General features: G+C 41.0%; 1 protein-coding gene across 1 annotated transcript; it reads left to right on the top strand.

The window, feature by feature from the left end:
* Positions 1-23600: 23600 nt before the first annotated feature.
* LOC149228675 (uncharacterized) lies at positions 23601-24146 on the top strand. The gene has a single exon (XM_089380835.1). The coding sequence runs from the start codon at positions 23601-23603 to the stop codon at positions 24144-24146; it is 546 nt and encodes a 181-aa protein (XP_089236961.1).
* Positions 24147-25559: the final 1413 nt, after the last annotated feature.

Below are 25559 nucleotides of genomic sequence, written 5' to 3'. Positions count from 1 at the left end.
AAAGGGAGGAAGAATAAACAAGGTGGGTCACCCCCTAAGAAAAATTCTTCAAACCCTCCTGGGAATAGGAAACGGCTTCCGTGTCACATATGTGACGACGATCATCGGACGGCAGATTGCCCGTACAAAGCTGAGTTTAAAAGATTCGTAAAAAATCCGCATACTCCAGCTGTGTTGACTGATCCTTTTCCCGACCCAAGTCAGAATCTGGTTGACAGTGGAAATGCTTCCCCATCACAAGTTATGATGTTGTCAAGTTTTAAGCGCCAAGATGATGCTTTAATTTCAACATTAAACAAAAGCCGTGGGAATCCACAGCCGTTGAATGGCGAAAGAAAAGGTCGACCAGGCAGTTCGACAACAACTTCGACAGAAGTTGAGCCGCCATACAACACAAGAAGCATTCCATCGATCCATGGAGGCAATCATCCTCTCCAATATATCGGAGTAATTTTCCCGAAAGGCCCTTCTTTAATGGGCACTTTTACCCCACCACCGCCAAGTAATCTTGCGGAGTTGGATGCAACGGGATATGAAGCCTTCTATTTTTAATGGATCTAAAAGTTTCGAGGATAGTTCCTTTCTCAAGTCAACCTCGTTTAAAAAATGAAATAAGGAATAAAAGAGGATAGTTCTTTGCGATGTCAACCTCATTAAAAAAATGAAATGTCCCCTTGTGATTTAGGGGGCATGTGCCTCATCTGCATTATGATTATGCTGGGGGCATCATCGAGCAGTTTTAGCAATGTTCATGCTCGTTAAAAAATAAACGCAAGAATCGAGCAGTTTTTGTGTAGAGTTCATGCTCGTTAAAAAATAAACATAAATTGTGAGCAATCTTTCCCGAGCAGTTCAAGCTCATCCAGAAAAAATGAACCGGTAAACAACCTCGAGTAATGTAACCTTTGAAAGCCATATTAAAAGCCCTTGGTCGTGTTTATATGCCATCACCTCCATCCGTTCATTTGGCCAATCGTTCACCTCCATATGTTTGTTTACCCATTTTGAGGAACAGCTGCGAAGAGTGATTTCACTTAGCCATCCTTGTGACACTGCCGTGATTGGAGAATTCCAACCTGTACCTGGAATCTGCTGCTATCCCTGTTCATCACTCGTTCCTCAAAAGACAAGTCTTCTTTGAGCTCTTTTCACTGACTCGTAAAATATGAAAAGTTTGCCGAGTTTTGGCCTTCCAGCTCGTTAAAGCGACCGGAAAGCTATCCCTCCTCTAGATTTTAATCTTTTTGGACCTGAGGGATTATTGCACAAAAAGATCGAGCGCTTGTTTTGTTCGGCTCGTTAAAGCAATCGAAAATTCATCCCTTATGTATTGTTTTATACTTTTTCGGACTTAAGGGATTAGTGACGAAAAAGGAATTTTGGAGTTAACTTTTCGTACCTTTTCAGACTCTCTAAAAGTGAAAAGGACCGAGTTTTCTTTGTCGTTAGACTCGTTAAAATGATTAAATAGCGACAAACTTGTCTTTAGACGAGAACGAGTTTCCCTATCGCTAGGCTCGTTAAAACATAGCGATGGGCTTGCCCGAAGGGCAGGTTATAGAACAAGCATATGTTATCCTCCTCAAGCTTGACAAAAATAAAGAGGTACTGGTCAGCAATGACTGGGGAAAAATTGGGAGAACCTCACAGCATTAATGGTAGCAAGTCGCTCTTGAACATGACACTTTGTCCTCCGTAGCACATCGGGTTGGGTTGTTTCATTCACCGGTCTCATAACCATGGTTCTCGCCACACCATCCACAATTGGGGTAATGCTACCAATCCATCACATCAGTGTCGTTATATGTTGAAGAGATGTGGTTCTGTAAAGAGTCAACCATGTTCCACCCACTACCATACATTATCCTTCATCCACTTCATGACCGCCACCCTGAATCATACATCACAATTTGTTTTCACCTCATCACAATCACTAGCTCCGTTCTGTGTCACTGATGTGGGATTCATTAAGGCCCTCCTTTGACGGATCACTCCTTGTCGACATCAGCTCATTATCCAAGGAGTTGATCTAGGAACAACCCCTTCAGTACTTTGAAGCTTGCATGCCTCAATGGCAAGTTTCTCACTTCCGGCGACAGGTATACATCAATGACCTTTGACCAGAAGATTTTGCATGGTGGTCGACGCCAAGTCCTTTATTCCCACCATGTAGATTGTACTGCCGTACCTTGAGGGTCATCATCCTTATCGGTGACTCCTCTCGCGCTTGTTAACGGTTCACATCATTGACCGGTAATCAAGCGATGTCTTTCCATGTTCGACTTCAAGAAATTCTCACATGGATCGACTTGTACATCGAGTGAAGATCGGAAGAGATTGAAGACCCCGGATCTAGTTTCATCCATCCGGGCTGCGATATATATTCAGGACATAAAGACATTTGATATGTACATCATTACAACAGATGATCATCCTTCTCAAAGGATGATAATATCGGCAGAGAATTATCAGTCTACCATCAGACGATCGTCTGTTCTACGTACCAAAATGTATTTATAAAGCTGAGCATGGGAATGCCCGCCTCAGCCAGATCATGAAAAATGTGTGAAAAATAATGTATTGTATTGTATCTTATTACAGGACACTTCTCAGCAGATTGAATGAACTTCGGATCCTCTCAATAAAGCATTTCACCCGATAAACGACCTCATACTTTAGGGGGCATCTGTTATAGACAATTTTGTGCCTTACAGCAACAAGCATGAATTGTCAATAATCCAAGGGATCCAAAGTTCCCTAAACATGATGTTCCTACCCCTAGAGGAACAAGGTCAGCAAACCAACAGCTCTCAGATCAGTTCTCCACCTGAAAACACTCAAAAACAAGCAATCCTGAAATCAAAGCAGGTGCTCCACTAGGGTTCTGCGCTGAAACTCAGTTGCTCCATGGTGTACCTGCGTTGCAAAGCAAGTGGAACAAAGGCCACCTGCGCTGAGCGAGAAAGGACAAGTGGCACAGTGAGTCATTGCTTTGGAATCTTCCAAAAATGACACTTGGGTCAGGTATTTCGCCTTGTGATGAGTCAGAGGCTTTGTTTCTCCAAGTGGAAGCAAGGTTCACCAAGTGGACTCAAGAACTGAAGATCAACTAAAGATTAACTGAAGAGAGAGAGGACACAAGGCAGCTACACATCAGTTGCAAGCTGACTCATCCTTTCTCAATTCATCTATATATTGAGCTCTCTCCTATGAGCTCAGGAGGCTGGAATTTTGTGCAAAGTAATGATATGCTGTTGGTTTCATTATTGAGTTATTGGGTGATTGTTTGAGAGAGGTGAAGAAGAGCAATTCTTTCTGCTGGGAGGTGTTGCTGGGTTGGAGCCTGCAATGGTTGTAATACTCTCAGAACCTTTATTTCTTCATTAATAAAAGCTATTGAGGTTCTTCTATGTGCTCTTGTTTCAATTATGTATTGTGATGATTGCATGTTTGGTTTACACTAATCCATGAACCAGTTATGATTGCATGCCTCTTGTAGTTTCCTTCTTTGTTATTGTGCAGGATCTCATTGTAGCTGGGCGAGCAGAAGGACAAAGAGCTAGGAGCAAGCGGCCAAAGAGAAGAGTTTGGATTCGACATTAAGCGCAAGGCAACGGTTAGTGCTTTCTCCATTCTCTTTTGCTTTCATAAAGAAGTAAACCTTAAGTAGTTTGTTTTACAGTTGTTGCTAAGGAACTGTCACCCTTAGAGTGGGATAGGGTCATCCGAGTTGGATACTTTTCCCTACAACACTACTATGACCCAAGATACTAGACTCTTGCTCTATGCTTCGCTATTTTTTAGATTCCATCCATTGGTTAACTAACTACTTTACAACTTAGAGGCTCGCTCTATTTATACAATCCCATGGTCTGCGGACCATGGGTAGGCCGACAATACATTCAAAACTTTGGGTGGACAACCTTATGACTCTAAAATACAATTCGCGCTCCATTCTCGTAATTCACGAAGTTTTTACAACAATATTACTCAAAACTTGGGCTTTGAGCCCCAAACCATGTTGTGGGGGGATTCCATGTCCAACAGGCCCCCAACACAAACATCGTGACTCACCCTCGAGTCACTCTATCGGTGTGGAGATCTTGGTGCTGAGTTCCTCCGACTGTTCTCATACGGTGCTGATGTCTACCGCGCATTGAGTTGCTGCTTGCTGAACCTGCTACATTCGTTCCTTCGTACCTGAACTGTGTTCTTACATCTGTATCGGCATCCGCTGCATATGTTTATAGTCCCACGCCCTTGTCTAGCTCCTCAGGTCGCAAAGACTGTACTTCGGCTGATTAGTGAGATAGTTGGCCCACCCGTGTAGGGCTTCAAGCAGCTGCCGTTTACTTTACCTGGGAAGGGTTCTCCATTTAGTTTGACTAACTAGACCTCACTTCCGTCTTTGACCTCCTTAACCATGTATGGTCCCAGCCAGCGCATTCTGAATTTTCCTAGAAATTTTTCAAACTTATTGTCATACAGCAGCACTAAGTCATTTACCTTGAAGGTGCACAACTTGATATGGCAGTCGTGCCAGGCTTTTTCACACTGCTTTTGTAACTGCTGATGAAATCCAGCCAAAAACCATTCTTCCTCGAGTTCTTCTAATTGCGCGAGCCTTTCTTGTAGAGCTTTGCAGTTCGTCATGCCTGTAAGTGCTGCTGCACCTGCTTCTGCGACCTTATTTTGCTCCGCATCTTCCTGTGCCGCTTCGCGGGTAGCTCTTACCTCAACTGCCGCTTTTTCGTTCTGCCTTCGCGTAGCTAGTTGGGTGATGCGTAGCTTGGCATCATCCTTCTTTTTTTGTGCTGCCACTTTCTCTATTTCTGCCAAATCTGGGGTGCGCCACACTGGAGGCCATGTCTCCAATACTATAAAGATCGCTTCGTCAGTGGCTACAAATGGCAGCTTCATCCACTGCATCGTTGGATCCTTCCATGCCCTGATGTATATGTTGTGCATATCCGCCTTGAAGTCTGCAAAACTCTGTAGACTATTGTGCACTGTAGGTGATAAGTGCAACCTCCTGTTGATCCACATTCAGATGCTCGCCTCCATGAGAACCCAGAAAGTTTTTATGTTGTGAATTCGTTTCGTGTCCTTAGTGGCCCAGAGCGAAGCGTACTTCGTAGCCTTTGGTAAGTCTCGGTCAATGTTCTGGAACTGACTATCATCCGACAATTCTCCTACTACCAGCAAGATGGATAAGAGCAACCACGCGTAGTGGAAGGTCTTACCCTGCTCCTGGGCTTCGCGACAGTTTAACAAAAACTCGTAGAGGAACTCGACCTCGTTGAACTGGACCCCCTCTGCGCATTGTTCGGCCAACGCGACCACCGGCATTGGTACCTCATCAGTGCAGTGTTTTCTCATCACTTTATCGGCCAGGAGTTGGGTGACTACGCGTACCCCCTTATCCTTGATGCTGGAGATGGCGTAACCCCTCTTCTTTTTCTCCAGCTTATACTTTGCCTTCATGGCCTTTGCGAGAGCCAAATTGCTACTTTTCTCGACTATCGTCGCAGGGTCCTTTTCCTTATAGGGAAGCTGAGAAATCTGGTGGATGAGGTTTGCTGTGATTGGAATAGGCTCCTCCAACCATAGATACCCATCATGCACCAGGCGTAGTAGCTGCCTAATGAAAAAAATGGTGATGGGTGCACAGTGGAAATGTGGAATCCATAACAAATGCAGTAACCTAGCCTTTTCCAGACCGTACAACCATTTTCGCGGCTCTAACGCTATCACTGCCCCCTCCATATTCTACTTCATTAGATTTTCTGTCTTTAAGTGCGGGAACTTCTTGCTATCCGCAAGGTCCCAGTCTTCAAATTTCATGGTGGGCATGCGACCTAGGTGCGAGCCCTCAAATACAATACCATCGGGGAGGAGCAGGGTCTTGAGTGAACTCTTCGTTGCATCCATATCCTTCAGTACTTTGGCTTTTCCTTTTCATGGAGGGACATACACGGGTAGTTTCACAGCAGAGCGCAATGGTTGGATGTCCTCCTCCACGTCTTATTCTTCTTCTGTGGCAGCAATCAGGGCCTGCAAATCTTCTTCCTCCTCATCTGTTTCAATTGTGACTGCCTTCCCTTTTTCTTCCATTGATAACTTGCTGTGTCGCGGATTCCTCGGGGACATGCTTACTGGTCCCATTACCTACTTACCCTTCTTCGGCCTCGGCGTCTGTGGTGATTTGGGGATTTTTATCACAACCCCAACACCTTTGAGAACATCCTATAGCATGGGGGTCTACGCAGCCTTGTCGATAGTTCCTTCCTCAATTCCCAACAATCCTTAGTGGCAGTCATCATCTCTACCCAATGTTTCGTCTTTCGCGAACTCAGGGGCTCTATTATCGCTCAACTCTCAACACTTTGTGCTCTACTCAACTGCTCATTGCTCAAATGACCAAGTGTTATCTGCTGGATAGCCTTTTGAGTTTTATAACGCCTTTTGAATTCAAATTCGGCCGCTCCCCCCCATTTCGGGCCATCAATGCTTCCTTGGCGGTAGATTTTCCTAAATCTTGCATATTACTTTTTCCTTAAATGCCCGTCATCCGCTCCATTTGGCCTCAAATCAGACATCTCGTCATGAAAAGTGACACCAACGGTCACTTCCCAACCTACCCACATGGCAGCGCAGCCCTCCGTGCAAGATCGTGAACCCTGTGACATCCTGCTCCTGCGCGTATCTCTCATATCGCGCAGGCCCTAGGCAGAATATTTTATAGTCCCACGCTCCCTCTCAACTGCCTGGAGCGCTAAGACTGTCCTCCCTATGGCTAGTCAAGTGGGCGCACCACCTGTGTAGGGCTTAATCTCATCCTCCAGCATGGTTTGTGGAGAATCCCCATCTTCCCTTGTAGTGATCGACATCGCACAGTCTACTATTTGCATTGCGCTGCCCTGGTCATTATGTTTGGAGAGATGCGATCTCAACCACGACAACAGACTAACCAATTCACAATGATAAATTTCCAATTTGTCAGTATGATTGTACGCACCTTGCCTTGCCATCCTCGATTTATCGACAAGAAATGCTTCCTTTATTTCATTTTCCAGCATCTTGACCTCTGCGTCTATTAAAACGCTTTTCTCCCTTAGTCGTACCCGATCTTTTTCAAGTTCACGAAGTATAAAGTTTCCCCGTCGGATTTCTTCCTCAAGTCTTATATGTTTTGTTATTCTTCGTTCTGGTCAGCGCAGACCATCGTATCTATGGGTGCTATTATGCGCGGACTCGTCTTCACATGCTCCATAGGGGCTACAGCCCCTGCTTCATACTTCAACTGCGGAAGTGATTTCACGGTCAGAGTTTTGTACATGGTCCTATAAGCCTGTACAACCGTTGGTACGTGCAAGTCCCAGTCGGTGCGTCTCACATGGTGGACCCTATTCAGCACTTCGCACACCTTGTCAAAGGTTTCCCCGTGTATGATGATTGGCATGCTAGGTTTTATCATGCTTCGTCATTCGCGCACTTGTCTTGCCTACTTCTGCTTGTTGTTCCTATTTCCTATAGTGATAGTGGTGTGCATTCGTGCAAGCTACATACCATACGCTTGTACCCATATAGAAAGGTGGGCATGCAAGTTGTTTCGCCCCCCATAACTCACTCTCATCTTTAGTTGAGGTTTTCCAAATCTTATAAGCATCCCCCTTCTGCATTCGTGCCAGCTCTCAATACTTCTTTGATGCGTACCCCACCACTTTGTGGGCATCACGCACAGTGCCCATTTCAGAGCATCGAACCGCTATTGTTCCGGCACTGCAATTTCAAATTTGATTAGGAATTCATCCACCGCTATCAACCCATCATACATAGGTAGATCCCTTACCTCTATTGTCATGCACCGTAGTGATATAACCGTCATCTTGCAATTGAGTGTGGTTACCTCATGTAATCGGTTTTGCCATCGTTCTATTTCCTCATTCGAATCTGATGTGCAAGAGCTTTCATGCTCCCACGAAATCTGACCATCCTCTGTAGGATTCACCCAATCCTGTTCCTGAGCGGTTATCTTGTAGATACATTCTAGCTCATCGTCGCGCACTAGCTTTGTGTAGCACGCTCCTTCCGTAGGGTCTAAAGGCACCACTATGCGTAGTGACTTTTTCTCAAAAATCATTTTGCGCTTATTTAGATTTATTACTCTGTTCATATCAGTGGCCCACTCTATTCCCAGTAGCGCGGGATAGGGATTGCTATCATCCACAAACTATATTACTTTGAAATCCTCCAGCGCGCTCACACCTTCAATATCCACCGTTACTCCTTGTAATCTTCCCATGGGTAAGATCTTATGTTGGTTCGCCATTTGCAATTGAATAGGATACCATTGTAGTGCGGGTCTACCCATGCGTTCCCATGTTTGTTTTGGCAATACATTCGCTTCCAATCCTAGATCTAGATTTACTTGATCCATTTCATACTCCCCGATTTGCACAATCAAACTCATTTCCCTTCATGTTCGTGATTTGTGCTTTCCGAGTTTCTGGACTACGTGTGGTTCTCCTGACCCAGCACACCTAGTGATAAGTTCCTGCAGCCCTTTCACAGCCTTGTTGTCGCGCAACAGTTTCATACATGTCTCCAGAAAGGTAGTGATCATTGAAGGATCCATCTCTGGCTCTAGTTGATCCTTACTACCTGAAGTAGAGGCATCCGTGAAGCTCTTCTTAGCTTCCATGAATGTATCCTTCGCGTGTTCCAGATCAAATTCATGTTCCTTTGTAGGAGCCTTGCAAACCCATGCACTTTCTTTAGTCTGCTTACCTTTGTCCTCACCTGTTGTGATACTGCTTCTGAGCACTATGTTTACATTTGGGTCCTCTTCGTGCGGCTCAAACCTCATCATTTGCGAATTCTGAGTCAGGGGAGGCTGGAGTACCCCTTTCTCACGCAACCTCGCTATCAGTGTAGGGCAGTCCTTCACCTCATGATCAAACCGAGTACAGTATAAACATGATGTTCTCGTCGGATTTTTACAATCGCGGGCATAGTGTGTTGGCCCTCTGTAATTGTAACAAATTAGATGTTTGCGACCCCTTCCTGGTCCCTTTCCACCTCGACCTTGTCCGCACCCCTGAAATCCAGCCCGCGCCATTCTCGCATTTGGGTCAAGGGCTCGTGTTTTGGCCGCCACCCTGTAGGCAGGAGTCTGATCCATCATTAGCTTGTAACTTCTGCAGGTGCGCTCATCATGGCCTACCAACCTGCAGAAATTACAAAACAATTGCTGGGACGTCTATGTATACTTCTGCAATAGATGACAATTATCCGTAGCGTGTTTTCCTCCTATCTGACAGATCACACACCATAATGCAGGCGCCGCACTCGGTCCTGCTTGTGCCTCTAGTCTTAATGGCATCGGCCCTCCTCCTGCCAAGTAATTCGCGAAGACTGGACAATGGTCCTTGTCATGCCCTTGGCCTTTGCATTTTATGCACCATACCTCCTCGTGCGCTTCTGGGCGAGTTATCTTGTCCTGTTTCAAACTCTTCATTTCTATACACAAATTTTGTAGTTGCACATGGATTTGTTGGACTCCCAGGCCAGGATCTTGTATTTGGGTCTCGTGCAGTCTCATTGCAATCTCCAAAGCTTCGGCCTGGGTGGATAACTTTTGTTGTGACATCGTCGTTCTTAGATGCGTTGTTAGTGATGCTACAAACCATGCAAGGTGTTGCCCATCTATCAAGGTCATGTTGGCTTCGCGAATCATACTCTTCAGTCTCTCATCCAGATCCCATGGGGTTTTGCCTGGAAGCATTGCGATCTCCTTAAACTCGATAATCGATTGTGTCTCTGACTTTGGCCTGCTAAATTCCCTATTCAATGCGGCCTGGATATTTGTGATCCCCATGTTCGGATGGTCATTAGAATGCTTAATGTACCATGTCAGTGCACGATCTTGTAACGCGCTCACTAATGTTGCCTTCTTTATATTATCATCCATGACTCCTTGTGCTTCCCACATGACCCTTACCACGAACCAAAATTGGTTTGGATCTTCATTCCATACTCCTCTGAATACCGACAATTTTATCGCGCTCGCCATATTGAATTGTGGGGGTGGCGGAGATGGAGGTGAAGATGGTGAGACTAGTGGCGGTGTAGGTGGAGGTGGTAGGCGCAGAATTCGCTACCTTATCAGACTAACCACGCTTCTTGGAGAAACTTTTGTGAGCTCTTCCTCACTTTCCCGCCGAGGCGAAATAAAGGGGCTATTCTGTATGTCTGCGCTACCTTTGTTTCTATAGATCCTCCCACTTCACGTAGCTCGAAACATCAATTTATTCGCATAACCCGCTTTTCACACAATAACATCTTAATCCAAGTGTTCAGAGATTTAATGTACTTACCTCGCAGTCCTTTGAGGAAGCGTCATTCTGCCTCGCTGTAGCTGACTGTTGTGTCTACCACGAACTCAGTCATAAACCCTCCTATAATTTGATTGAGTCAATGGTCCACAACATGCACGATCTTATCTTCTGATGCTTCTAGTCTGCACACTAATTCTGGAGTCCACACAATTGGTTTGTTGAGCCTACACCTTCCCTGACTGTCTGCTAGCTTCATCATTGTTATCGGGAAATCTAGTGTCTATGCAGAGCTGCTAGTCCCACTAAGGCTTGTAGCTACCTTAGAAACAAACAAACTAAAACCACTTTCATTTTCCTTTATGAGAAGTAGATAAGAGGGGAATAAAGGAGACCAACCTCTGTCTTGCGCTTGGTTCCTTGCTTGATTCCTCTCCCTTTTGATAGATCTTTGCCACTTGCTTCCTCATCTACCCAGCTTCAAAGAGCACCTGTAGGATCAAAGCAACATAGCACTATCCAAGAACATAGATCTACTATCATAAACAATATAGGACCAGATATATATTGACCACACAAATGCATATATCATCAATCATACAAGAATGTGGAGGAAAACTTGAATAGCTTTATTAATAATCAAGAATAGCAAAGAGGATTACAACCAATTGTTCTGACCCAGCATCATCCTCTCAGCAAGAAAGCCCTTCTTCACCTAATGAAAAGATTAGATCACCCAACACTATGATGTTACACCAAGAAACCAGCAGCACTTCCTTACAAGATACAAAATTCCAGCCTCAGGATCTCTGGGATGAGGGATCCATATATAGATGTTTGCAAGGGGGGTGAGTCAGCTTTTGAGATTTGATTGGTGTCCTCTCTCTGATATTTCTTGATTCCACTTGGAGATTGATGATCTCTTACTCATCCCTGGGCAAATGCAGAGAGGCAAGTGTCACAGGAGAAGTTTCTGGAAGATTCCATGATCCTCCACTTTGCAGATTGACCCTGCCATTTGTCCATTCTTGCCCATCGCACCCCATAGAAGGGCTTTTCAGTATGCATCGCACCTCCCGTGTGTATTTGGGTGGGATGCAGCGCACTTTGACCATGGAGCAGGTGAGATGGTCCAGTTTTGACCAGTTCTGAGTAGTTTTTCATGGAGAACTTCTGGGAGAAGATGTAATCAGTTGACCTTATTCTTTTAGAGGTTGGAACAAAACTTTTAGGGACTTAAGAGCCCTTGGTTTATGGACATTTATGATTGGGGTTGCAATGCCCAAAAATGTCTATAACAGTTGCCCCCTAAAGCACGAGGTCGTTAATCTGTTGATGTCGGGTGAAATGCTTTATCATGAGGATCTGAAGTTTTTTCGAGCTAGAAGGCGACCTGTAATAAGATAAAATACAATATATTATATTCATAATATTTTCATGATCTAGCTGAGGCGGGCATTCCCATGCTCAGATTTATAAATTCATTTTCATGTACATAAGACAGACAATCGTCTGAGTGCATACTGATGATTCTGGTAGAGCCATCATCCTTTGGATTGGATGATTATCTGTGCAACAATGATGTACATTTGATGTCTTTATTTTCCTGAATATATATCGTAGCTTGGATGGATGAAACTAGATCTGGGGTCTTCAATCTCGTTCGATCTTCACTCAAAGTACAAGTCGATCCATGTGAGAGATGTTCTGGAGTCGAACATGGAAAGACATCGCCTGATTACCAGCCAATAATGTAAGCTGTTAACGGGCGCGAGAGGAATCACCGATAATGATGATGACCCTCAAGGTACTATAGTACAATTTACGTGGTGTGAATAAGGGACTTAGCGTCGAACACCATGCAAAATCTTTCGGTCGAAGGCCATTGATGTAAACCTATTGCTGGAAGTGAGAAACTTGCCATTGAGGCATGCAAGCTTCAAAGTACTGAAAGGGTTGTTCCTAGATCAACTTCCTGGATAATGAGCTGATGTCGACAAGAAGCGATCCATCATAGGAGGGCCTTAGTGAATCCCACATCAATGACACGGAACGGAGCAAATGATTTTAATGGAGGTGAAAACGATCTGATGATATAAGGTTCAGGGTGGCGGTCATGAAAGGATGGAGTGTAAATGTATTGCAGTGGATGAGACACAGGTGAATTCTCTGAGCGACTTCTCTTGAACATATCGGCGACACTGACATGATGGATTGGTAGCGTTAACCCCAAATATGGATGGTGTGATGGACCCATGGTGATATGACCAGTGAACGGAACAACCCAACCTGACTCGGATGCGGAGTGAAAGTGTCATGTTCAAGAGCGACTTGCTACCAATAAATTTTCTTCAAGTTTTCTTCCCAATTTTTCCCCAGTCATTGTTGACCAGTACCTCTTTATTTTTTTCAAGCTTGAGGAGGATAACATATGCTTGTTCTATAATTTTCCCTTCGGACAAACCCATCGCTATGTTTTAACGAGCCTAGAAATAGTGAAACTCGTTCTTGTCTGTATGGACAAGTTTGTTGCTATTCAGTTTTAACGAGTTTAACGACAAGGATAACTCGGTCCTTTCCAACTTTAGAGAGTCTGAAAAAGGGACGTAAAGAAAACTCCAATAATCCTTTTTCGTCATATAATCCCTTGAGTCTGAAAAAGTATAAAACAATACAAAAGGGATGAATTTTCGGTACTTTTAACGATCCAGACAAAACAAGCGCTCGATCTTTTTGTGCAATAATCCCTAAAGTCCAAAAAGATTAAAATCTAAAGGAGGGATAGCACTTCCGGTCACTTTAACGAGCTGGAGAGGCCAATTGCTCGGCAATCTTCTCATATTTTACGAGTTAGTTGAAAAGAGCTTAAAGGAGATTCATTTTTTAAGGAACGAGTGTTAAGTTCGGGTAGCAGCTAATTCCAGGTAAGGTTTGGAATTTTCCAATCACGGCAGTGTCACAAGGATGGCTAACAGGATCACTCTTCGCAGCTGTTCCTGAAAAAGGGTAAACAATCAAATGGAGGTGAATGATCGACCAATACAGAGTGGAGGTGATGATGAGAACACGACCAAGGCTTCAAAGGCTGATGATAATACATTCACGATGGTTATTTACCGGAAAATGGTTCATTTTTTAATGAGCTTAAACTCTGGGGGAACATTTTCTCATTGCTTATGTTTATTTTTTAACGAGCTTGAATTCCGCGTTAAAACTGCTCGATCCAGTCGTATAATAAGGATGTCTCATTTAAAAATGGCATTTTTTCAAAGCTTTGCCCCGCATCCTTTCTTTATGCAAGTTAGGAAATGACCAATCCTACGAGTTTAAAGGGTTAGAAGACCTACAAATTTAAAAAATAAATGGTTGCTCTTCGCTTGCATGCCAAGAGGCTTGCATGCCCCCAGGTATAGTGAAGTAGAGTTTCAAGGTTACCCCTCAATTTGCAGATAAAACATTTGTTTTATCGAGAAAGGCCTACCTTTTAACAGAGGTATCTTATTCCAGTCTAACCCCATTTTCCTAAATGGACGAGCGTGTCAACCAGTCATATATCCTTCGCGGAAACCTACTCTATGCCCAAGGTTTTCCTGCCGAAGCAGACCAGGGTGCATGCCCCCCTGGGTTTCAGTCATGTCCTCATGAATCACTCGCGCTCATGAGGTGGACGGACTGGGGATTGATGAGACATTCCTTGCATGAAAAGACCATTCAGGGATGGTATTTGACTATTTGCAATGTGTGAACCGGGGAATGAAAGCTGGTCTACGTGCTTGACCACTCTTCCTTCATGCGGAAAACACATTACTCTAAAGAGTGAGGAGACAATGGCTCCCATGCAATAAATATACTCATGTCCAAGGAGTAGATTATAATCGAGGGGTCCTTAGACTACCATTACGTTCATGTGAACGGTTTTCCTTCTCAATGTTATCGGCACATTGGGAAGGATCCCTAACGGTCGACTGGTTCCTTTGTCAAAGCCTGTTAGATTTCTCATTTTAGGCAAAAGCGATGGCGAACCAAGCACTTTCCAAGCAGTTGAGGAAAGGATACTCACAGAAGCCCCTTCATCTATGATGGTACCAGCCATGACCACTCTGTATATTTGAGCAATGATTCGAAATGGTACACTAGCCGGTAAGCGGGGTCTGCCTAGTAGATTCCAATCGAAGGAAACAAGTAGGTTGCTTGGAGGTGGGACCGAATAGACGACCGGATATGACTCTGACGAACTTCATTCCTGCAGTAAAGGAACGGGTAGACTGCCCCCATGTCTATCGGAACCTGTGCTTACGAAGAGAATTTGGACGGTGTCGTTCTTGTTCTCTCCGGTGATTGTATCATCTGAAGATGGATCCTATGAAGGCAAGACCGGGTCAATTGTTGCCTCGACCTTTTGACTTTCGTCTGGTGTGGATTCAGATGGTTTATCTTCAATGATATACGCTTCGGCCGACCACAATGGCGCGTCAGTCGAATTTTCAACTAGTGATGGACTCGGCAAGAGTTTCTTATATCTAGGAGGAAGCCGTAACGGTGAAACCGGACGGTCGCCCAAAACTCTTTTAGCCTCATCTAAGAAGGGACAACGGTGGACGGCGTGATCGCCTTCACACAGTTTACAAGGAAATTTACATTTTCTTTTTTGTCCAGGGGCTTCACTTTCACTAGTCGACGGTGTATTTCCAACATGATCATCAGAGGTTGATGACACCGGATTGTGCAAACGAGGAGACCAGTCCCTTAAGATCCAAGGGATGCAAGGACAATCTCAATGATAGTGGTCTCCTTTGCAAATGACACATGGTGATTTAGGCCTGGACGGTGCAGTGTGTGGATTTTCGCCAGACGATGCCTGGTCACCCCTTTTCACCTTTGGCTCCTTCTTCTTCTTCTCAGTTACTTGATTTTTGGCTTTACCAGCTTGATCAAGCGAAGATGAAGGAGGAGAGGGAGAACAGGATGAAGTAGAAGGTTGGGGGGTAACTTTGGTATCATTTAGTTGCTGACTTGATTGTTCAGGAATCACGATGTTCTGAACGACGGAGGTCGAGAAGAGCCATACGGGCAAGCCGATTGTCAATCTTGGAAGCGATAATGTGGTCATATGGGGCGCACCAACATCTCCCCAAGAGGAGAAAGGACTAGGATTTCCTCCAAGGGGAAATCCTTGGTTGGTGGACTCCATTTTTCTCAACCTAAGACCAATGTAGGAAAGGTGATGTTTATTTCGATTAAAATAAATTTTAGACGCTTTGACACAACTTGTTTTTTCAATTTTTAAGAGTCGAGAAAAAACAAAAGATGACTCTAGTCGCCTTCGATTTTTAATGAGCCTGAAGTGACAAGTGCTCAGATGGACCTTTTCCTTTAAGGAGTCTGAAAAGGAATGAAAGAGACTGCTATGGAAATCTAGACAGAGGGATTACCAAACCAATCGTAAAACTGCAAAATACTTTTTACGGTACGACAATCAATCTTCTCGAATGCTGTGTTTAGTGCATTGCGATCGATAGGGCGACAAACATGTCTTCCTATGTATAAAGGATAAAGCCTATTGTGGTCTCCCAATATATACTCAACGGTACATGGGAGCACAAGTCCATACTGGCACTTGTTGTCTCAAAGTGGAGGAATCACCCAACCAACAATGAAAACAACAGTTACCAGGCTTTACGACGCTAGAATACGTCTCTAGCCTAGACTTCTAAATGTTGTGCATTAGGTTCCAAAGCGTTTTTAGATTCATTAAATTTATTTTACAGTTGATCTTGCTTAAGGGACAAAATGGGTGTTTGAAACTGTTGCTATGTGCAATACCTGTTAATTTTTGTCTCATGAACTCTGGTTCATTACTGTGCATAGATCAGTGGTTGAATATTACATTTACTATTTGCTTAACGACTGTGTATGTTTCATTTTTTGCGTCAATTGGACACATTTTTTGATAAGGAAATAGTTTGCTTAGTCTTACAAGGAAATCTTGAATGTCTAGTATCAATGGAATGTGCGAATAGGTTTCTAGTAACATTGAAAAATGAGGCATGTTTAGGTATAGTTTGCCTGTCTGTTTTTTTTTTTTTTTTTCAATTTCAAGAATTTTTTTTCAAGAATTATTTATGATGGAATGTGTAATTTTATGTTTCTTTTTTAATTTGGTGCCCTCTTTGCTGTAGATATGTAGATACGTTCTGAGAAAGTATCATCCAATTGTCCAACCAAGCTAGCTAGATCATCTGACATGGTGTCAACAAAAACCCTGACAATTCTCCACTCTTGAAATGTTGCTCGCAAGCTGAACCATGTTAGGAATTTTTGATGGAAATCTTTCTGAATATGACAGTCCCGTTCCAACCAACGAATGATCTTAACACAATACTCGTAGTTATTCTCCAAAGAACCAGTGAAATCTGGTGGGGATAGCTGAACACCATTAGGCACATTCCTATCGCAATCATGTACACCATGTCTGCTTAAAACTCTCTTCCTTGACCCACAAATTTGTGGTTCACCAACTGGGACTTCCTTGATCGGTTCACAGCTCAGTTTTCAAAGTTAACATTAGGCTTTGCATGAGAGTTTCTCAAAGTTCCAACCCCTGTATCATCCCCTTTTCACATGCTGACAGGAACTACAGGATGTGAACAATCAAAAGGTACAACTTCCACCTCATTTCGAGTGGGCGTGCCGAATTCATTATTATTGGTTGCTTCCTCTAACAATGTAGCTTTAGAATGATTTTCATGATAAATTTTAGGCAGACCCATTGTCTGATTATTCTCACTTGAATTTGTTGAATCCCTTTGTGATTCTACTTGAGCAAGTAAACCATTTCCCATGCCCATTTCAGCCATTTTCCGTTCCTCATCCAGAACAGAAACAGAATCTCCATGCACATCTTCAGGTTCTGTAGCTTGATTCATGTTAAATCTTGTCTTCGCTTCCTTAGATGCCTTCAATTTAGGGGTCAAACTTGAATTTACACCCCAATCACTGGAGTTGACTGGCTTAGCAGACTCACAACCCTGAGTTTTTTCGCAATAAGGATTGTGGTAAGAGGGTTGATCATTGTTGGGACATTAAGATGTGCCATTAGAACCCTATTCTTGGGCCCAAGCATTATGCATAATATTTCCAAAATAGAAACACAGAGCATAAATGTTTTGGCATTCAGGTTGGTCAATTTATTTTTGAAGATGAGGAGCAACATTATTCCAAAATCATCTAGAACCCCTCCTTGTGCAAATCAGTTGGGAACGGGTAAACGGTTCATATTATAATATGAACAATTGCCTTAACATTCATCTAATTTTGTTCATCTCTTGCTTTTATGAGGTCCTTTCAAAATTGGTAATAATAATAATAAATATACATGTTTGGATGCAGGGTTCACTGGTGACGAATCCAAACATTGACTTGGTAAGTTTTCAAACTTCCATTTATATTCTTATATTTCTTATGCATTTGTATTTTGGTTAATTAAAGATTGATAAGTCCGGATGCATCTCAAGTTAATGTTTAGTCAGTTCTTTCCCATCACTTTCTGAAATCGCTCTGGGTTACCAGCCTCTATTGTGGCTAGCAGATCAGCTGCCCTCCATCCAAATATTCCAAGGAATAGGGGAATCTCTCATGGTATTCTTTGGAAAAAAGAAAAATTGCAATACATTTGAAATTGATAGATCAAGCCAATCAGTGAGCTCATACACAACTGTGCATAGTCAAATCCAGACCAAAGAGATGAATAAGCAAAATTCAGCTGACTTCAATGCTAGATATATGGCACAGATGCATCATAATTAATTTCCAATGAAGATTGGGGTGTCACCAATAAATTTGATCTACTATGTCAGCCCTGAGCATTAGCTCAACTGGTTGAATCATCTTGCAACCGATAAGACATGTTGTTGACAGGGAATTTATAAGCTACAGGTTCAAATCCAGCCAATCCCCTCGGGTTTGTCAGCCACTACTGTGGCAGTTGAGCCATCCTCATACGGATATTCAAAGTTGACGGGGAAGGATCCCACAAAGGTTTCCTTGGAAAGAAATTTGACTTACTATCTCTTAAACTAGAGATTTTACTTTATTTATTTAGTCCACAAAGAAGTTATCAAAATTTCTCATAAATTATCTTTGTTCATGGTGTAAAGAAATATCAACATCAAACTACATAGTACGACTCGGGATGAACTAGTGGTTATAATAACCCTTCTTTTTGGCATTTCGAGGCTCCTTTATATTTTTATTGTTGAATGGGTATGCGATTTTACTTGGAGGAATTGCTGCAGTGTTCTGTTCTTCTGAGCATAATGCAACCACCGCCTCCTCCTTTTTATATGGTATGATGTTGAATGGATATAAACTTTTCTTAGAGGAATTGGTGCTATGTTCCTCTGCAACTGGTTAGTTATCAAACAATTTATAAATATATTGTCATCTTAGGGTTTTTCTTTATGTCTTGCTATATCCATATGTAGCAACCTGAAACCTTCTGCTTAGCATCTGCCCGAGGAATGCGAGCTTCACGTCCCTAACATGTGTAGTCATATGAATAACTAGTTGGCTTTCCATATTTCTGATCTGAACGTGCTCCCAAATGCTTATTTATGTAGTCATAGGAATAACTTGTTGGGTTTATCCATGCTTCTGGTCTCAAGATGTTCCCAAAAGCTTATTTGCTGCCATTCACCAGTGAAATCTTAGCAATAATTCTTTTTTTCTTTTAGATTGATATCAACATTTCCAAAATAAAGTGCAAGTAATTTCAAAACATGTATAATGTAGCATTTATGATTCTGAATAATGAAAGATACTCAAATGAACACAGAGACCTTATCAAGAGATGATAAAGAACATAGTATACTTGCTCTCACACTATACTTCGGATTAAAATAACAAAGATTAATTTTGAAAGATAAACATACACAGAAACTATTAATCTTATAAACTGAAAATAAGAGAAGTAAACTTGTGTGGTTTCTGGTTTCTGATAGATTTAGTGGATGTCGATGCCACTCACTTTGTAGCCTTTAGCTTATTGAACCACATAGCCTTTATCTTATTATATTATTATAAGATATTTATTATTTATATTTACAACCAAAAGAAGTTGTAAGTCATTTCACTTGTTAAATAACTGGAAAATCTTGTTTCATGACAAGATACCTATAAAGGTTTTTTTTTTTTTGTTATAAAGGTTTTAGATTTAGTATTTTCTAAAGTACTATTTTGGTATCGATAAATGGGTGTTTTGAATTGATTTTTCGGGTATGCATTATTCTTATCTCATGTGAGAGGTTCTTCTGGATATTTTGCTCATGTGCATAATCGATTTTTGAAACTACTGTTATCTCAAATACCTGTTACTTCATTGTCTCATGTGAGAGATACCTCTGGATATCTTGCTCGTGGACAGAATGGGTGTTTGAAACTGTTGCTATGTGCAATACCTGTTAATTTTTGTCTCATGAACTCTGGTTCATTACTGTGCATAGATCAGTGGTTGAATATTACATTTACTATTTGCTTAACGACTGTGTATGTTTCATTTTTTGCGTCAATTGGACACATTTTATGATAAGGAAATAGTTTGCTTAGTCTTACAAGGAAATCTTGAATGTCTAGTAGCAATGGAATGTGCGAATAGGTTTCTAATAACATTGAAAAATGAGGCATGTTTAGGTATAGTTTGCCTGTCTGTTTTTTTTTTCTTTTTTCAATTTCAAGAATTTTTTTTCAAGAATTATTTATGATGGAATGTGTAATTTTATGTTTCTTTTTTAATTTGGTGCCCTCTTTGCTGTAGTTATGTAGATACGTTCTGAGAAAGTATCATCCAATTGTCCAACCAAGCTAGCTAGATCATCTGACATGGTGTCAACAAAAACCCTGACAATTCTCCACTCTTGAGATGTTGCTCGCAAGTTGAACCATGTCAGGAATTTTTTATGGAAATCTTTCTGAATATGACAGTCCCGTTCCAACCAACGAATGAACTTAACACAATACTCATAATTATTCTCCAAAGAACCAGTTAAATCTGGTGAGGACAGCTGAACACCATTAGGCACATTCCTATCACAATCATGTACACCATGTCTGCTTAAAACTCTCTTCCTTGACCCGCCAATTTGTGGTTCACCAACTGGGACTTCTTTGATTGGTTCACAGCTCAGTTTTCAGAGTTGACATTAGGCTTTGATTGAGAGTTTCTCAAAGTTCCAACCCCTGTATCATCCCCTTTTCACATGCTGATAGGAACTACAGGATGTGAACAATCAAAAGGTACAACTTCCACATCATTTCGAGTGGGCGTGCCGAATTCATTATTATTGGTTGCTTCCTCTAACAATGTAGATTTAGAATGATTTTCATGATAAATTTTAGGCAGACCCATTGTCTGATTATTATCACTTGAATTTGTTGAATCCCTTTGTGATTCTACTTGAGCAAGTGAACCATTTCCCATGCCCATTTCAGCCATTTTCCGTTCCTCATCCATAACAGAAACAAAATCTCCATGCACATCTTCAGGTTCTGCAGCTTGATTCATGTTAAATCTTGTCTTCGCTTCCTTAGATACCTTCAATGTAGGGGTCAAACTTGAATTTACACCCCAATCACTGGAGTTGACTGGCTTAGCAGACTCACAATCTTGAGTTTTTTTCGCAATAAGGATTGTGGTAAGAGGGTTGATCATTGTTGGGACATTCAGATGTGCCATTAGAACCCTATTCTTGGGCCCAAGCATTATGCATAATATTTCAAAAATAGAAACGCACAGCATAAATGTTTTGGCATTTAGGTTGGTAAATTTATTTTTGAAGATGAGGAGCAAGATTTTTCCAAAATCATCTAGAAACCCTCCTTGTGAAAATCAGTTGGGAACGGGTAAACGGTTGGTATTATAATATGAACAATTGCCTTAACATTCATCAAATTTTGTTCATCTCTTGCTTTTATAAGGTCCTTTCAAAATTGGTAATAATAATAATAAATATACATGTTTGGATGCAGGGTTCGCTGGTGACGAATCCAAACATTGACTTGGTAAGTTTTCAAACTTCCATTTATATTCTTATATTTCTTATGCATTTGTATTTTGGTTAATTAAAGATTGATAAGTCCGGATGCATCTCAAGTTAATGTTTAGTCAGTTCTTTCCCAGCACTTTCTGAAATCATGCAGAATCTCACCATGGATTATTTGATCTTTAGGAAGATGTTTTATATTAAATTACTGAATTACTGGTTTCATGGACTACGAGGACATGCCTGATTTCATTGTGACGGAGGAAGTTACAAGTGTCAATGCAGGTAGGCGTTTTCTTATTGTCTGCTTTCTTTCTTTCTGAGAACTCTTAAGAGTTCCATGAGATCTAATTTATAGTTGAGAAAATTAACATTATATAAATTGATGCCAGATTTATTGAGTTATTGTTTTCTTTCATGTAAAAAGACATATTTTTGAACATATAGACGTAAGCGTCAACATCTGATATCTTCTTGGTTATTACAGTTTTACTTTTTTTTTTTTTTGGTAGTGATATGATTTTTTGTTTTGCTAAATGCTTAGTAACTTTCTTCTTGAATATGTGCACAGGGATGTTCTTTTTCCGTAATTCTGAGTGGAGCATGCGATTTTTGGATTTGTGGTGGAAACAGACCAGTTTTATTCTTCCATTTGGCCATTGTAAAAGTGGCGACAATGATGCATTGAAGGATTTAGTTAAGTCCATGCCTAAAGATGAGAAGAAGCAACATGTTCGCATTCCACGCATGCAATGTGTATTCAATTCAAACATGTGGTCTCCATCATGGAAAAGCTGCCACCACTTAAAGATTTAAGTAAAACTATTTGGCGAGTTAAAAAAGCTTCCATATTTCAAGGATTTTTAATATTGTTTATTATCTATGCCCTCGAGATGAAATTAAATTTGCAAGATGCCTCATTTTGTCTTTGTAATTATCGTATAATAATTCAACACATTTTTGTGTGCTGATTGTTGGAGGAAAAGAATCCCTGAAATAATAAGTGTTTTAGAAGAGGAGTTTAACCGATGACAACCAATAAAATGTATAGCAGCACAACTTTGCTGAATTTGGCAAAGAGAGGTTGAGATTGAGATCTTGATTTGCTAGATAAATTGAATTAATCTACACAATAAGCAATATTTTCTTCCACATGCATGCAAAAGAATTGAATCCATGCTTCTTTAGTATAGAGAGTTCCCTTGTTTTTCCTTCTTGGATGTGATACTGCAGTGCAGATATTGCTAGACAACTCTGCTCTTCATTCTTGCAATTTTTAAAATAAATGGAAGTTTTGTAAATTAGACATAGAGATGTCGAGATGTCAATCGGCAAGCTAGATAGTGAATTGATCTACTCCATGAGCAATACATTCTTGCACAAGCATTTAAAAGAATTGAATCTATGCATCTTTGGTCTATCCAGAGATCTACCTTTGTACTTTTTCCTTTGTCGAGTTACTAACAGTGCAGAGATTGCTAGGACATTCTTGGTATTTCTTTGAGGTCTCTTTGCTTGAAGAATAGATCAAGGATTGCTAGATAACTTGGAGTGAATCATATACACTTCTATTATATCATTGAATGAGCTATTTAGCAAACATCGATCTACTTCAAGCTAAGAGACCTTAAAAATTTATCAAGAATGTCATAGCAATCTCTGCACTGATAGTAACATGTCAAAAGCAACTCTCCAGGGAGACCAAAAAAGCATAGCTTCACATATTTTACTTGCTTGGCCATAAATATTGCTTTTGCATTTCTGTCCATTACAATTTCTTACCTTATTCACAAGACCTTGAAACTTTTCTCATATACATAATTCGAGATAAAATAGGATGTTATCGAGATGTTCGCAACACTGATTCTAAGTTTCAGTACTTGTTGTTGCACGTTTTCTTTTTCAGTTCTTCAAGTTTGGGAATGAACTATAGGCGTATGAATGCAAACAATGGTCGTATGCATACAAACAAGTATATCCATGAGCTTTTCTGTATCAGTTCTTCTGGTATGGAATTGAATTATAGGTGCATGAATGCAAAGATGCCCATATGAGGCACGTGCATGAGCTTCAGTTTGAAAAACTTTTAGATGTAGGAAAATGCTGAATTATGGATTTTACATAAAAACGGTAGCCAATCCTTTCATTCTGGAAGCAGAAAAGTTTGGATATCAGAACATACATACAATTAGCCTTGTCTCCATATTTTCCAAACCAGAAATTAATCATGAAGATTTCCATACTTGGGTCTCTCACAATCAATTCCCCACTCTCATCTCCCAAAGGCAAATCCCCTTTGATTACCGGGGAATTGATATTCCCAACAAGTACAACAAGCAGCCCATTTTCAAGTAATCAATTGAGTCTTGGCAATGTGGTATTAAGGGCTTCTCACAGCTTCAATGGCAGAACCATCAGCGCCAGTTTTGCAACAAAAGAAAAGAGGGATATTACTTTCAGGAGGAAAAATGATCACTATGCTCTTTTGGGTGTCTCTTGTCATGCCTCCTGCAATGATATCAGGGTTGCATACAAAAGACTGGCACTGAAATACCACCCTGATGTCATGCCTCTACAACAGCTTGAGACAACCACTGACCTTTATTCTGAGATAAATCAGGTTTATGACACTGTGTCTGATCCACAAAAGAGAAAAGCATATGATGATCTGCACCTCATACCCAACTTTGACACTGTCAGGGTTGCAGCATCCCCATCCTCATTTGAGCATTGGAGAGGAAGGAATTGGGAAACAGATCAATGTTGGTGGTGAGGGGGAATTGTGACCATGTTCTTATTTCTAACTCCAGTGCGTGGATTTTGGTTATGTATTAGAGATGAATAAGACCTTTCAAGATCATACCTTCTAGAGAAGGCAAAGGACCAAGATATGTGGTGAAAATTTTCAGGCTGCTTGAATGTACTCTGGTACTTTGCTTCCTATTTATGTATGGTGTGATGCTGGGACCCATGCCCTCTTGTTTAATATATGTTATTATGTATATATTTCTTTATGATGGGATGACCTTGTAATTAGTTTTGGTGGGATATTTATTTGGAGGATTCTTACTGCTATCACAATAGTCAAGATGGTCACTTCTAACTTTCTTGTAGTCGAAGCACATGGACATCATTGGATAATGGAGATCATCACAATGCAGCTTCCTACAAGAATGCTTGGGACATTGAAGAAGCCATCAGATTTTTTGTGCCTCTTGCCATCTGTCCCCTCCCTCAACAATGGCTTACAACATCTATGGTATTTTATACAAACTTTTGTGCAAGATCAAGAGATCCATGCCTAACAGTCAACTTGACTTATCGTGACTTTAGTCGTTATATAAAAAAAAACATGGATAGATACATTGATTTTGATTAGAATTGTAACTTGTTTCCAATATTTATTTTTATACAATATCTATCATATGTTTATTGTAGATATTATCTAGCACCTTTCAAAAGTTGTTTCCAAGGAAAGTACCTTCAACATTCTCGTTTGTGTCCTCATAGGGTGATCATTAGCCTATTTTCCAGGGCTTTATATTGTTCTTTGTCATGGTAATAAAAGTTGATTGAATGATCTTGGACATTGTAAATATATAATTTTGAAACATTATAATGATGTGTAGAGATTGCATCGATTTTACAAGACACTTCAAGGTACTAGTTCCTTTCCTATTGCCTTACGGCGTTTTCTTTGCAACATCTGGTGCAAATGCTAGTTAAATTTATTTTACAGTTGATCTTGCTTAAGAAATTTTCCTTTCAGGTTCACCGCATGATGTAGATGTACAATTCCTAAAATGTAATCTAAGATGATAAACAATCATTTAATCTTCTTTTTGCAATGAAAATCCTAGCTATTAAGGAAAGAGAGATGATATTCTTTCAACATAGAGCTGAGAGCACACACTATATGCACTGTCCTAAATCAAACCAACAAACAGTCTAAGTGCAAATGCACATGCATGTATTTGTTTTCAGCCTTCTTAATGTGTGAATGATAAAAATAAAGCTAAGCGCAAATCTGAATTATTTTTTAAAGCGACATTACTAACAAGTTTCTTTTCAAGACAAAATGAAGACAATGACGACACTTTGCGATTTGGAATTGAAAACTTGCTTTCGACACTTGAAAAACTATTAATTCAAATCAAATACAAGAGTAACAGTGTAATCAATTATC

The sequence above is a fragment of the Pinus tabuliformis genome, chromosome J (genome assembly GCF_031772625.1).
Source record: "Pinus tabuliformis cultivar Carrire ecotype Pingquan chromosome J, CPIR1, whole genome shotgun sequence".
NCBI classification, from domain to species: Eukaryota; Viridiplantae; Streptophyta; class Pinopsida; order Pinales; family Pinaceae; genus Pinus; species Pinus tabuliformis.
This window is presented reverse-complemented; position numbering and strand designations above follow the sequence as displayed.